Source organism: Anguilla rostrata, chromosome 6 (genome assembly GCF_018555375.3).
Source record: "Anguilla rostrata isolate EN2019 chromosome 6, ASM1855537v3, whole genome shotgun sequence".
Taxonomy (NCBI): Eukaryota; Metazoa; Chordata; class Actinopteri; order Anguilliformes; family Anguillidae; genus Anguilla; species Anguilla rostrata.
In genome coordinates, this window is record NC_057938.1 from 14,431,416 (window position 1) to 14,445,651 (window position 14,236).

The 14,236-nt window shown below is 41.2% G+C and overlaps 2 protein-coding genes across 2 annotated transcripts in view; one reads left to right on the forward strand and one right to left on the reverse strand.

Moving 5' to 3' along the window:
- Nucleotides 1-4,992: 4,992 nt before the first annotated feature.
- On the forward strand, nucleotides 4,993-10,284 carry LOC135256607 (pre-mRNA-splicing factor 38B-like). The gene is made up of 6 exons (XM_064338541.1): nucleotides 4,993-5,517; nucleotides 6,087-6,155; nucleotides 6,257-6,408; nucleotides 6,892-6,952; nucleotides 8,254-8,483; nucleotides 8,754-10,284. The coding sequence occupies exons 1-6, from the start codon at nucleotides 5,290-5,292 to the stop codon at nucleotides 9,946-9,948; spliced, it is 1,935 nt and encodes a 644-aa protein (XP_064194611.1). The 5' UTR covers nucleotides 4,993-5,289; the 3' UTR covers nucleotides 9,949-10,284.
- Nucleotides 10,285-10,948: 664 nt separating this feature from the next.
- Nucleotides 10,949-14,236, reverse strand: part of LOC135257942 (uncharacterized) — a 37,354-nt gene continuing 34,066 nt past the window's right edge. Inside the window, exons 53-57 of the mRNA XM_064341161.1 lie at nucleotides 13,954-14,214; nucleotides 13,360-13,650; nucleotides 12,658-12,894; nucleotides 12,338-12,388; nucleotides 10,949-11,801 (exon numbers count right to left, since the gene is read on the reverse strand). Coding sequence (XP_064197231.1) covers nucleotides 11,512-11,801; nucleotides 12,338-12,388; nucleotides 12,658-12,894; nucleotides 13,360-13,650; nucleotides 13,954-14,214 — 1,130 coding nt within the window. The 3' untranslated portion in view covers nucleotides 10,949-11,511. The remainder of the gene's footprint in view (nucleotides 11,802-12,337; nucleotides 12,389-12,657; nucleotides 12,895-13,359; nucleotides 13,651-13,953; nucleotides 14,215-14,236) is intronic.

Below are 14,236 nucleotides of genomic sequence, written 5' to 3' on the forward strand. Positions count from 1 at the left end.
AAAAGCACCGCATCCTTTAATACGTATATTCAAAGCAATGCAAAGCCACTGTTACCTTGAAATCGTGCAAGTGTCCTTTATTTTCTGGATGTGTTACTTACTGAAAGCAATTCCACATCGTGGGGCTAATCATTTTTAATGCCCTGGAGTAATGGGTAACATTCAGTAAAGAAACTACAATTTTGTTGTGCATTTCAGGACGTACCTAACTAAAATGTATGCATCGTGCAGTAGTAATCTAATACAGTGTCAAATAAAGTGAGGTCAAGGGTCAAGGGCCTGAGAAGTAGTTTGTAAACTTTTTGAAATTGGCGGTGAGAAGGCAGCAGAATAGAGATTTTGTTTAAAGATTACAGGCCTTCTTGAATAGTAATGATAACCAGATTAATTAGCTGTTGAAAATCTCTTGCTTAAAGTCTATAATTTCATTTTAGCAACTGGTAAATATTGGCGATGTTTATAGTGCTATTATTGATATTTCTTAGCCTGTAAATCAAATGAAGAGTGACTTACAAGGCCATCATGGCAAGAAATGCCACATTCAATCATATCACAGTATCAACAAAAAGCAGGCCAGTGCAGCTGGAAGGGCTGTGTCAAAAAAGATACTTAAACACACTAGAACTAAAAAATTAAAAAGATAGTTATACAGTTGTGAATGTTATTGCTTTAATGTTGTGATTAACACTTATCCATAGGAACAACATCAGAATCCATTATATTAATGCAGGCAGAGTTCAGGTATTAACAATGTGTTTATATGGCCAACAATAATATTGTGTTGGCAAAACACTCTTTTATTCACTCTGTATGTCATTCTACGTTTTTCACCTTAAACATGCTATTTTCACAAGTTAACCACAGTAACCACATTTCTAATATGTATTTCATTGTCCTTAAATAAATGATTTGAGGATTCTAATTACTTGTCAGGATATTTAAATGTGAAATGGGACAAAAAATCTGAATACGTTTGCAACAGAGCAAGCATTTATGTTTATTTTCAAAGTCAGATGTTATGTCAGTTTAGTTTTCCGAATATGTCATTTTTCCAAATGTTGAATTATTTAAAATAAGTGAGTAGAAAGGTAAGAGTAGATCGCATATTTCAGTTATAATACTGCATATTTTGGCAACTGAAAAGTGAACCTCCCTAAATCTGTATTTATTTTGCTTTTAAATTAATTAATGTTACTGAAAAACTGTGAATAGGAGCAACAATTTTCTTGGTTTACTTTTAATATTTTTTGGTGTAAAATTATATTTATTGACAGCATTAAAGTTCATAAGGGATAACTTTGCAATGTATTTTAAATAACCAGTCAGAGTGTAGTATTGCTGATGCTTAATATTGTATTCAACTTGGGAGTTATGCCCAAGGTGTGATAGACGAAATTTTAAATTAAAGAGACCTTGTTTATGTAGCCTTGAGTACAGTCAACACCACAGCAAAATAGGAAATAAATATTCCCACATCACCACCTTTGAAATTCATCAAAAAAAATAATAGAAAAGGTATTGCAAGAGATGAAATGCAGCTGTCTATACCAATAGACCTCATTAAAATTCTGAAATGCAAAGTTTCTAATAAAATTTAAATGATCAAAAGTTTACAATCAAATTTTCAAAATTCTTGCACACGCAAAGGCAGTTTTTGTCTCCAGACAAGCTTTTATGCTTAGGCCAAATCTTCATCTAATACAGAGGCGAAGTAAGCACATTTTCAGGCAGTATGCAAGATCTTCAAGGAATCCCATCCTGACATACGGTATTATGGGCTCAGCACTTTTAGCCTTTTCTGACACATTGGCCAATGTCATTTTTGCTTATACCAGAAGGCCTCAACCATCTCCAGAACCATACTGTACTTCAATGTTGCAATGTCCTTCACCTTACCTCCTTACCACCACACCATGGTTGCATTGGGGACAGACCTTTCACAGATTTGAATTAATTTAAAGCATCAAACAGTACAGATGTATTCGAATGACAAATAGATGTGTGTGGCCTGTGTTAAACTAGTGCCAGGTACTGTAAGTACTTACCTGTGGGGAGTAAAGCAGAATATGATGAATGAATGTCAAATATAATGTATATAAATGTACAACTATTGAGAATGACACCAGCCACCTTTTGGCCATGACCTGAGCAGAAGCATTCACATGGCCTTCACCGGGTTTCTGTAAAATGCCATCAACCCTGTATGGCTTTGTAAGTGGCTGAAAAATGCACCTCACTGTCCAATTTCAATTCTGAGTTCACGTTTTGGCCCATAGTGGCCATATTATATATCATATAAGGCATTTGTCACTTCGTTATTCCAAGCGCAGTGGGAGCTACTCGCTTAACTGAAATTGAGGCTGGCTTTCCTATAATATTTGTTTTAATTCTGTTAAATCTAAAATTACCTTGCAATTCAGTTAACCGCTAAATCAAAACAGCTGTCCCAGATACAGCCCCAAAATGAGCAGCTGATTTTCTTGGCTTTAGCAGTCCAGGTTCATTGCTATTTAGTGGCTGTACCTCGCCTGTAGGCCTATACTGCAGATGATATTGACGCCAAACAAATAAGAATCAAAGACAGACATATCAATGTAACCTCAACCTAATACACCTAATATTCATAACAATCTAGTTGTCACTGTATTCCCTTGAGAGAAATATTCAGGAAAAGTATTTTTGAGAATATAAGAATTAATTTGGAGAATAAACAAATGACCCAATATAGAAATAATCTATTTATAAAATAAGCAAATTGTTCAGAAATGCTGATGGAAAATGAATTATTTTTAATGTCTGTAAAATCTGTTTGGGGGCGTCTGTAAAATCTGTTAGATATGTCATTAGAAGGTGACATATTTATCTAACTTTAATTTTTAATTCTAATGAATATAATTCAATTACTAATGAATATATTCTGTGATTTTACCCCATTAAATGTTAAATGCTGCACCCATGTGGTTTTCAAAGGAAGCTCAACAGATCACTTTTTGTTGGCTTACACTGTAAGGCTTTTTCGTATAGCCACGGATTATGGACCCTCTCTCATTGTTTTCTCGAGCTTCAGCAGCTGCAGCATATAAATTATTCTTGCACATTTTTTCCTGGCCGTGCCTGATCACCACAGGTAGCCATAAGCTTGAGTTGTGCACAAGTAGGCCGATCGCACATTCACTGTCTTACAGAACTCAACGGAAGTTTCCAAAAGGCTGTTAGCCTTCAGTTGAACCCATTACATTACAGGTATTTAGCAGACGCTCTTATCCAGAGTGACTTACACAACGTTTTACATAGTATTTACATTGTATCCATTTATACAGCTGGATATACAATATATATATACTGAAGCAATGCAGGTTAAGTACCTTGCTCGAGGGTACAACGGCAGGGTCCTACTGGGAATTGAACCAGCGATCTTTAGGTTACAAGACGGCCCCCCAGCAAATGAATCAGTCACCAGCACGGTCAAAAGGGTCCCCTCAACAGTAAGGTTTTATAGTTCATTAATACTCTGATAAAACCTTCCATAAATTGTAGCTCTAGTATGTGCAAAGAAATTACCGTTGAAGTGGGATAATTATTTGGATTACGATCCGTGCAAATGTTTGGAAAGCAATCCTCCTTACAGCTTAAGTTTTTCTGGGACATCACTGGTGTGCTGTATGCAGCAGGTTCTGCCTGATTAGATTCCACGTGCTGTTGTTTGGTATGTCATGATACAATCACAATGTTCCATATTTCTCCTATATTTCTCCTTTAGTCTGTAAAATTACCCTTTTATTTTGATGTATTGAGGAATACATTTGGAGGGCACTGTAAGTATCAATCAGAAGCTACATAAATTAATGTTTTTAAGGGCTGAGAGTCTGTGGTCATTGTGGTTATTTCTGTAGAGAACCCTGAAAAGTGGCAAACTCACAGTGCTGTATATGGGGCATGCCACCTCGCCAAGGTGTAACTTGGGGGGATGGCATACCTGCCATCCCTATGTCATCTCTAATGCACAAAGGCTCAAGGTTCAAAAATCAGTCTTGTTAGAACGTTCTCCTCTTCTATCCGAGGTATTAATAGTGTGCATAGCCTGCACAGTCATGTCAGTCGACAACTGGAACTTGAGAAACTATCGTCTTCTTTCTAACAGTGACATCTGCTGGTGAATATATTTCATTACACAGTAGATCAAAAAACTCCCTATCATTTCAAAAGCGGTAGAGAGGATGGAAGGAAAACAGGAGCTGGCCCTCTGGTTCATGGAAAAACAGCTGGGGTCTGTCTATGATATTATATGAAAAGACAAATATACACAGCAGCATTTTGCTGTGATACATGGGTATGTGTCCTTTGTGGTGGCTACATGAAGTGACTACACCAGGTGTCCCACTTGAATGGGGGCCTTACACATTGCTGGATCATTGGAACTGTAACTGATCCATTCAGAATGCAGACTTTTGTATTTTTTTATTTATTTTATTCAGTCATTCATTCATTCATTCATTCATGTGCTGGCTGCTTTACTTTTCTAATAAAGTTTTTAAAAACACAAATCATTGCATTTTGCAGAGAACTTGTAATACTAAAAAAGCAGGTACAAATACAATGAAGAAATACAAGAAGAACGATGGAATTAAAAGTGAACAAATATTGTTGTTGTTGTTAATAATAATAATAATAATAATAATAATAATAATAATAATAATAATAATAATAAATACAACTTTAAGGAGTTCTGATGGATATTTTGTCATAGTTATCTAACAATAAATTATTCATTTTATTGTCAATCAATGCATGTGACTTAATGAGTTGTATAACTAAGAAGTTCCATTTAGGTACAGATTTTGAATTTATGTCCATGAATATAAAATTTGAAAATTTTTCATGAAAAATAAGACATTTTATAACCATTTCAGAACCCTAAAGCAAATTACTGGCTACTTTTTTTGTATGCGGGCTGCTCTGCGGATACGTCTATGTGGAATGACGTCAGTAATCGTCATTTCCGCTTCTTTCCCGGTAGTTACGGAAAAGCTGTCCATCTTGTTCTCCGGCATTAGCAAGAACTGAGAGTTACCAGCACGGAAATTATTGTTAACGTTTGCGGATTTAGTTTCAATTTTGGACATATTATACACATATGTATATCCTTTCAATATTCCGTTAACGATCGTAAATATACAAACGTTGGAACCGGTTTAATGGCGATATATTGAGAAGATCAGGAGTAAACCTGGTTGTAAGCGTAGGCTAGTTTTAAGCTATTCAGTAGCTAGCTAGCTATCATAGCGGATTATGATGGCAAACAACACGGCTTTAGCGACTGTGAATCAGCCGCAGCAGGCCTTGAATAAACCCGCTGCGTCTGGAAAACACGGAAATGTGTTGCCTTTGTGGGGCAACGAAAAGACAATGAACCTAAACCCAATGATTCTCACGAACGTGCTATCTTCGCCGTATTTCAAGGTGCAACTCTATGAGCTGAAGACTTACCATGAGGTCGTGGACGAAATCTACTTCAAGGTAGCCATCGTCGGTAGCCAGCTTCCCGCTGGTGTTCGCGTAGAGATTTAGCTAGTGTAGCTAGCCAAGCTCTAGCTAGCTAGTTTCGCTGGCAGTCATTGATGATGGCTGGAGCTAATTATATCGCCCATACGGCTTTTCTTGCTAGCCAACATTAATGCCAGTATTTCATTGTAGCTACCAAATTTCTTATTTTCCGTCTTAATGAGGAGTGAATTAGCAGTGATGCCTGTTACTTAAATAACGTTAGCTAACAAGCATGCGGAGTGGCAACATATATATCATCGCCACCTAACAGTCCAAGACTGTAGTAATAAATAATTGACGTTTTTATTCAGTTCTGAACGACGATTATTGCCGACAAACCTTCGTGGCTATTAATACGTAGCTAAGCCAAACAAGACTTGCGTATTTACCGTTAGTTATCTGGCTAGCATGCTGTGTGGTCTAAACTGTGTTCCAGTATATTAATGCAGATGTAGCTACCTTCAAGTAAAATAAACAAGTAGCGTGAAGGGCTGAACTCACATTTGGTGGTAGTACCTTGTTGACATGACTTTGTTATGCAGGTAACGCACGTAGAGCCGTGGGAGAAAGGCAGTAGGAAAACTGCGGGCCAGACTGGCATGTGCGGAGGGGTAAGTAGAAGTACGTGATTCTGACTCCTTCTGTTAGGTATAGCGCAACAGCTGAAGTAAAATGGAAACGAACATTGATTTCGAAAACATTTCAATTGCAGGTCCGTGGTGTTGGAACCGGAGGCATCGTCTCCACTGCATTCTGTCTACTGTACAAACTTTTTACCCTCAAGCTCACTCGTAAGCAGGTGATGGGACTCATCACACACACAGACTCGCCCTACATCAGAGCCCTTGGCTTCATGTACATAAGGTTAGCTTCTACTTTGTTTTAACCCTTGAACTTAAATAGCGGACCTGTAATATTAGTCGCATTTCATGTAAATGATGGCTTAATTGTGTGTAAGAAAACATTTGCTTGACATTCATCATTATGAATAATGCATGCAGTTAAAATGGAGTAATTGTTAACAATCTGTGTTTGACAAAGGTTGAGAAGAGGTTGAGAAGATTGGTACTTTGTGGAAGCACTAACTACTGGTAAAGATTATAGTGCTAGTTTTATAGTGTCATTATAACATACAACAAATTATGAATTATGAATAAGTATATAGTAATTTGATATAGTTTTGGATATTGAAGGGCTACCATAATGCTGGTCAAGGGCAAATATTGTTATCGCTTGATATCAGGATAAGAATTTTGTCTGAGATTTGGTCATTTTTCTTTATTTGTGCCAGTTTGTAAGAATTGTAATTGCACAGCAGTGACCCCATTGTTGTGTGTTTTGAAATAGATATACACAACCCCCAGCTGACCTAGTGGATTGGTTTGACGGCTTCCTTGATGATGAGGAGGTATGTGGAAAAGGGTAATGCCTTTATGGTTCTATTTTGTTTATTTCTGAATTTTGTATTTCATTTTTATTGCATGCTACTTGCGGCATGCTGTGCATGTCCTGTGCTTCAGTAAATAAAAAAGCAGTTTGATTACCCAGCTGTGGAGGAATCCCCTCTCTTGTATGTTCTTTCAATGATATTTCTAAATTATGAAAGGCATTTCCCATTTCCTGATCCTATGGCTGTATTAAGCCTGTGTATCAAGTGCTATTTCTGAAATACAGAGGAAACCAGTTTTATTCTTTGAGTGCGTGATTTACAATTCAGTACAGTTTTACTACCTTACGCTTTTTCCCTCCTTTTGCCTCATTTAAATATCTCAATTTTCCTTGTCAATTTTTCGGCCTTGTCAAGGTAAGCTGTAAGTTTTTAAAATGTATTACAAACTAATTGTTAGGCATGCCCCATTAAAAATGTAGCATTCCTTACCCGTTGTGAAATTAACATCTATTTAAATTCCTAAATTTGTTAGACATGATGTGACTGATAAATTATAATTTAAAGTAGTGTTTCCCTTACATTATTCATTTTATATAAGAAAAATATAAGGAAATGAATCAGTGCTAGTCCTTCATTGACTAGGATGCAACTGTCATATTTAGACATACGACTCCATTTTCTAAAGCATTTGTGTGATCTTTTCTTTATTGTGATTGGCCAATTTCCAAGTTTACCTGTTTAATAATTCTCCTGTACAGCAGGTGAATTGGAGGTTGTCTGCACAATTAATTTATGCTTCATTTCAAGCGGCTGTTGGCATTTGGCGCTTGTTTCTGTGCAGCTGGTATGAGCCCTCTTCTATGTGCTTGCGCTGTAGGTTGACTCCTGACAATAGCTGGCTAAAGACCTGAATGGTGAGGTGACGCGTGAAGGAAGGAAATGTTGCGGTAATGACCCTTAATGAAAAGAGTGGTCATTGAATTATTTTTTTTTATAGCGCTGGTATGCCTTATAAAAACACAGCTGCCGTTCTATTGTTCTAGCAATTTTCAGAGCCTGTTATATAAATGCCGTGCTGGGAGTTAAACCATACCACTAGACACATTTTTATTTCTTGTACACTGTTTTCATCTCATGCTCAACAAAAAGACACAGGTAGGTACTTGGTGGATACACCAAGTTTTTGACTCGACATATCATTAACAGTTACTGTCTGCGAGGCTTTGGAAGGGATCGATAGCTAGACAGTGAGAAAGCCAGCGTAGGCTTGGTTCCTGGGAGCCTGTCATAAAGGCCTGGGTGTGACCTGTTTTTTCCAGGAGCTGGACGTGAAGGCCGGAGGTGGTTGCGTCATGACCATCGGAGAGATGCTGCGCTCCTTCTTAACCAAGCTGGAGTGGTTCTCCACTTTGTTCCCACGCATTCCTGTGCCTGTCCAGAAGGCCATTGACCACCAGATGAAGAGCCGGCCCAGGAAGGTCCCTCAGCCTGAGTTCCAGGAGCCGACCCCGGAGGAGCCCGCACGGCAGGCCGTACGCCGGCGCTCCAGGTGGGTGTCGCTCGCTCCAAGCTGAACACTCAACAGAGGGAGTCCTTTTCATGGAAAACTATGCAGCTCGGGGGCTAGTCCTGTTAAGACCTTGTTTCAGAGGGTGATTGCACCCCACAGACATATCAAATCATGTGCTATCTATGGGCAACAGTATTACAAAAATGGGCGAGGAAAATGGTTGTGAAAAAGATAACATTTTTTGTGAGAAGGCATTAGGTGGACTTGGGCTCGTACCGGAATTTTCCAGCTGTACCGTTTTCCTTGCAGGACTCCCAGGAGGACGCCGAGCCCTCGCCGGTCCCCGAAGAGGTCAAGGAGCAGGAGCCACCACCGCGAGGGCCGGGGGAGAGCCAGCTTTGACCGGGAGCTGGAGAGGGAGCGGGACCGGCAGAGGAAGGAGCGGGACGTCGGGGACAAGGACAGAGACAGGGGGCACAGGGGGGACAGGGGTGGGGACAAAGACCGGCGGCGCTCCCTCAGCCTGGAGCGCCGGCGCAGCCGGAGCAGGGAGCGGCGGCGAAGCCAGAGCGCCGGCCGCGACAAGAAGAACGACCGCCGGGAGAAGGAGAAGGAGAGGGAGCGGGAGGGCGAGGGCAACCGGAGCCGGAGGAAAGACCGCGACCACAAAGACAGGGACGGAGAGCGGGAGAGGGAGGAGCGGTCCAAGGACAGAAGGCATAAAGAGGACAGGGAGGAGAAGAGAGAGAGGGAGGAGAGGAAAGCAAAGAGAGCCAGCCGAAGCAAGAGCAGGGAGGGGAGACGCAGGAGCGAGAGCAAGGGCCGGGCGGACAGGGAGGCTAGGAAGAGAGACGGCAGCCGGAGCAAGGAGCGGTCGAGCAAGCGCTCCAGCGCAGAGCGGGCACACAGACGCAGCCGCAGCAAAGAGCGGTCCAACAAGCGCAGCCACAGCAAGGAGCGGTCTCACAAGAGCAACAGCAGCATCGAGCCTTCACACAAGCGCAGCCGCAGCAAGGAGCGGTTGCACAAGAGCAACAGCAGCATCGAGCCTTCACACAAGCGCAGCCACAGCAAGGAGCGGTCTCACAAGAGCAACAGCAGCATCGAGCCTTCACACAAGCGCAGCCGCAGCAAGGAGCGGTCGACCAAGCACAGCGGCAGCAAGGAGCGGTCAAACAAGCGCAGCGGCAGCAAAGAGCGGTCGAACAAGCGCAGCGGCAGCAAGGAGCGGTCAAACAAGCGCAGCGGCAGCAAAGAGCGGTCGAGGAAGAGTAGCCGCAGCAAAGAGCGGTCAGACAAGCGAAGCCGCAGCAAGGAGCGGTCACACAAGCGCAGCAGCAGTATAGAGCGGTCGAACAGGCACAGCGGTAGCGAAGAGCCCAAACGTAGCCACAGCAAAGAGCCGTCGCTCCAGAAGGAGCCCACCAAGGGGAACGGGCTCAGTAAAGACGAGCGCGAAAGGAGTGTAAGCTCAGAGCGAAAGGAAGGATCACTGGACAGCTAAACAGAATCAACTTGGGACTCCCCATGCAATCCCAGAGTTACTCAGTGGTGGATTTCTCCAGGAAAAGTCTCACCATTGCAGACTCGTTGGCCGGTGTAGTGTAGTCCATTTCAAAAGAGATGATGCAAAAGTTTTAATTTTTTTATGAAACGTTTTTTGTCCTCATGATCCAGCTTTGTAAATAAAGGTCTGAAAATGTTTTAAATCCAATGGAGCAACCACACTGGGTTAATTTGTACAAGGTACCCAAGTTCGTTGAAATTGTGAGGTTTGATTTCAAACTACTTGTGTTTCAGTGTTTTTTTTCCTAATAAAATACTTTCTTGAAAGGAGAAATTGCTGTTGTCATATGAATTGCTGTTGAAAGCAGTAACTTTTGGCTCAAATGAGGCAGTATTGGTTTGAGGTTTCATAACGTGCAAAATGACCAGAGCTATTATGCGCTGCTATATTATCTGATCTGAACCAGTCCGTGTGTTCAAGTCATTGATGACTTTCACTGAATGTGTGTTCTGTATTTACCTTTGCAGCAAGTTTGTAGACTGAATGTATTATATGACTTGTCTACACTTTTATCCTGGACATGTTAAGAGATTTGCAGCACAGTGACTTCATGTAATTTTACCCAACATGGAGCATAGGTAAAGTAAGTTGTTGGTTATATTTTTGAAGAATTTGAAAGTTGGATTTCTTCAGCCTTATAAAGAATACCAGTGATCCACAATAAAAGGCGCACATGACAACATCTGTGATATAAGGTTAAGCTCGATTAGATCTAGTCTTGACTGATCAAATTGATCTTGTGTTTTGTGTGTAAACTCCCAAAACCACTGACCAAATAATTGAATTTTCAGTTTACTTTTATGGAGCAGGGAAATATTTCAACATTTTTATTCCTTAAATTATGGGTTGAAATGAATAAATAGGGCTAATAGATTATCACACATTGTCACAATTTATAAAGCATACTGGACAGTAAGATGTATAATTAACAACACTGCTTGGTAAATTAGCATTTATTTGATCTAAATCTATGTTAACATTAGTGTACATATGTGATTAAAATGAGATACATTGAAATACATGTAGTGGTTATTGGAAAGTAACATTATGATATAATTATACATAAAAACCTAAGAAATACTTTGAAATCTGTCAGAGGTTCCTAATATTTACTTTTTACCAACCTCAAAATGGTTTGTGAAAACTAAAGTCATTTCTTGCTATTTTATAGTATTTCAATCCCCAGTTTTTCAACCTAACCTACTGTTCATGTAAAAAAAAAGATAATCATTCAGATTCATGGCTTCTAATTCAACGTCATTTAAAACAGCTTCACCTGAAAATGTAAAAAAAATTCAGAAATGGACAGCAAATTGCTTTCAACATTTATAAGAGTAAAACTTTCCTCTTCCGTTGCCCCTCCCAACTTCCTCCTTCCCCAAAGGAAAGATCCTGGAGCTCCGAAATGGATCTCATCATTTATTCTATGACTAGAGCCCGTCCTCTTTTGCTGCATCATGCACAACTGCTCTGGATGGATGCCTGAAGGAGTCAGTGGAATTAACCATTTGCTTGCGCTATGGTGACCACGCAGACAGGCTGAGAAGAGGTGATGGTGCTGAGGGAGGTCCTGGCGGTGACTACAACACAGTACATTGTGCCGAACTTCAGGTCAGTCACTGTGGATTCCTCACTGGTCACGGTCAGTACCTTTGGGCTAACTGGTCCTGTGCTGGACTGCTCTTCAACAGTCAAAATGTAGGACGTGGCGCCAGTTACTCTTGACCATTCCACTCTCAGTGAGGAACCGCTCAAGGCTGTTACCGATACCTGTGGAGCGAGTAGCCCTGCTGTTGAAAGAAAAAAAAACATTGGGATATGTAGTGAAACACACATTATTGTCAAACATCAGCAACGTGACTAAAATGTCTTGACTGCATTCACTGGTGATACATTACAGTAACCTCCAAAAGTATGTTAATGGTTGAATGAAATTTGTTATTTTTTCTATTTACTTAAGGCATTTGGATTTCAGATAAAAAGATGAATGTGAGACAAAAGTACTGATTACCAGCTTTTATTGCATGATATTTACAATTTATGTTTTACCATTTTACAGAAACTGCTGTTTTCGTGTTGTCCCCTCATTTTCAGCTGTGCAAAATTAAGTTTTGACTTTGAAAAAACAACTGTTTCTGTAAAATGGTAAAACATATATGCATGTAAATACCATGAAATAAAAAGTTGATTGTCCCTACTTCTATCTCATATTTGTCTTTTGATTTCAGATCCAAATGCCTTAAACATAGCAAAAAAAAAAAACAAATTTCACACTACCATTATCATGCATTTATAGGGCACTCTACAATGTAATTCCATTGCTTACCGGTGATCTCGATATCGGACAAATCTCTTCGTTTGCGACGCAGCAGTGGATCTGTTGTAAAAAATGTCAAGTAAGGCTTAAGCAGAAGCTGATGCAGTGTCATATTTCCATGTCCTTTATTTTCAATTCCATTTTTTGTTGAATAGACTGAAATGACTGAAGCAAAAATGGGATCTACATAATGAGTCTTAGTCCTGCCTTTGCATTATATTATTTTCTTTGACACGGCTGATTCCAAAAATCTAGCTACAGGAGCAGTTAATGTATCACTCCTGTCTATAAGAAAACCTCAGGGGTGAAGTATGTATTAAAGTCCCTACCTTGGACGTCTCTTGTTGGGTTGCTCTCTCCTGCAGAGTTGCTGGCAGTAACCTCGATGGCACTCCTGTTGACACTGACCAGTGTGCAAGAGAGCTGGGCAGTTTTGCAGACCTGAGACCTGCCAGTGCTGGACAGCTCATAGACGGTATATCGTGTTGCGAAGACAGAGGCATTCCAAGAGAGGACGGTGGAGGTGTTGCTTTCACTGAATGTGACAGCCAGTGGAGGGCAGGGAGCTGAAAGGAAATTGTGCCATTTAGATTCTACGTTAGGGGTTCTCTATTCGTGAATTAATACATTTTTTGTTATGTAAAATGCTATTTTGGATTAAACTGAGTTTTTAAATGGTATTACAATAGTTAAATTAGCTTCATGTTCAGTAGTTTTAGGTTGAATTTGGCCAGGACACCAGTGAACCCCTACTCTTTGTGACAAGGGCTGGCGTGGAATATTTATCTATGAAGGTGAGACAGGACTGCCGGTGCTGGTGCAGGTTGTCTGCTTGGTCCAGAAAGAAGACTGCTCCCCACTGACCCACCCACATCACCTCCAGCAGCAGTCAGTTTATCCTGTGAGGTCTCCCATCCACTGACTAAACCCCACCCCACTTACAGCCCTCACAGTCACACAGCTGCTGGAATTGTAATACATCTATATTTATTGGCTTTTTGTGCTGTCTTCAGAGTCATCCTGCTTGGTACCTGTGGTTCCAGTGTGGGCCACAGAGGGCTGGCTGCTGCCTGCAGGATTTCTGGCCTTCACAGTCACGCTGTAGGAGGAGCTGCAAGGCAGGAGGAACTCAAAGAAGGTGGAATCCGTCCAATAAGAAGACAGCTCAAATTGCTCCTGGACATCACCCTGGATGTTCCCCGTGGCCACCGCCAGATACATCACATTTGGACAGTCCACCTGGCTCCAGGACACTCTCATCGCCTGCGATTCCTCCCGCATGGGCAAAAGCCGTGTCTGCACTGCGTCGGGTGGGCAAGGAGCTAGAGAGGCAAGGGGCAGCAACACCAAGCAAGTAACAATTAGTGTGAGTTCAGAAAGACTGCCATTTTGGAGCAGTGGTGTCCACCATGGATAGAGAGGCTTCTGGTCTTTGTTTCAGCTCAGAACCTAAATGTTTAAATGTTTGCAGTTAACATGTATCAATATGCGCTTAAGACTTAAGGACTGTTGATCTCTAGGTGGGGTATGGATACACAAACTTGGAATCCCATTCGAAACTGGCAAGCTCCCATGGTCTGTGTACATGTTATATGTATTTATCATATTTAGGGGAGAAAAGTTACCTGATCCCTCGAGCAGTGGCTGGCTGAATGATCCATTGCAGATGCCATCCGAAGCCTGCACAGAGAAGTTGTACAAGGCCCCACACTCCAGTCCCTCGATAGTGCAGGACGTGTCCATGCTGTCGCAGTAGAGCATATCTCCGTTTTCACCCTGTGCGCAGGCGAAGTACTCCACGGATCCTTCGCTTTCAGCCCATGTGAGAAGCGCTGAGCCATTCCCACACTCGGCCTCCACAGACAAGCCGTCTGGCATGCAGGGCACTATGGATGATCACACAAAATG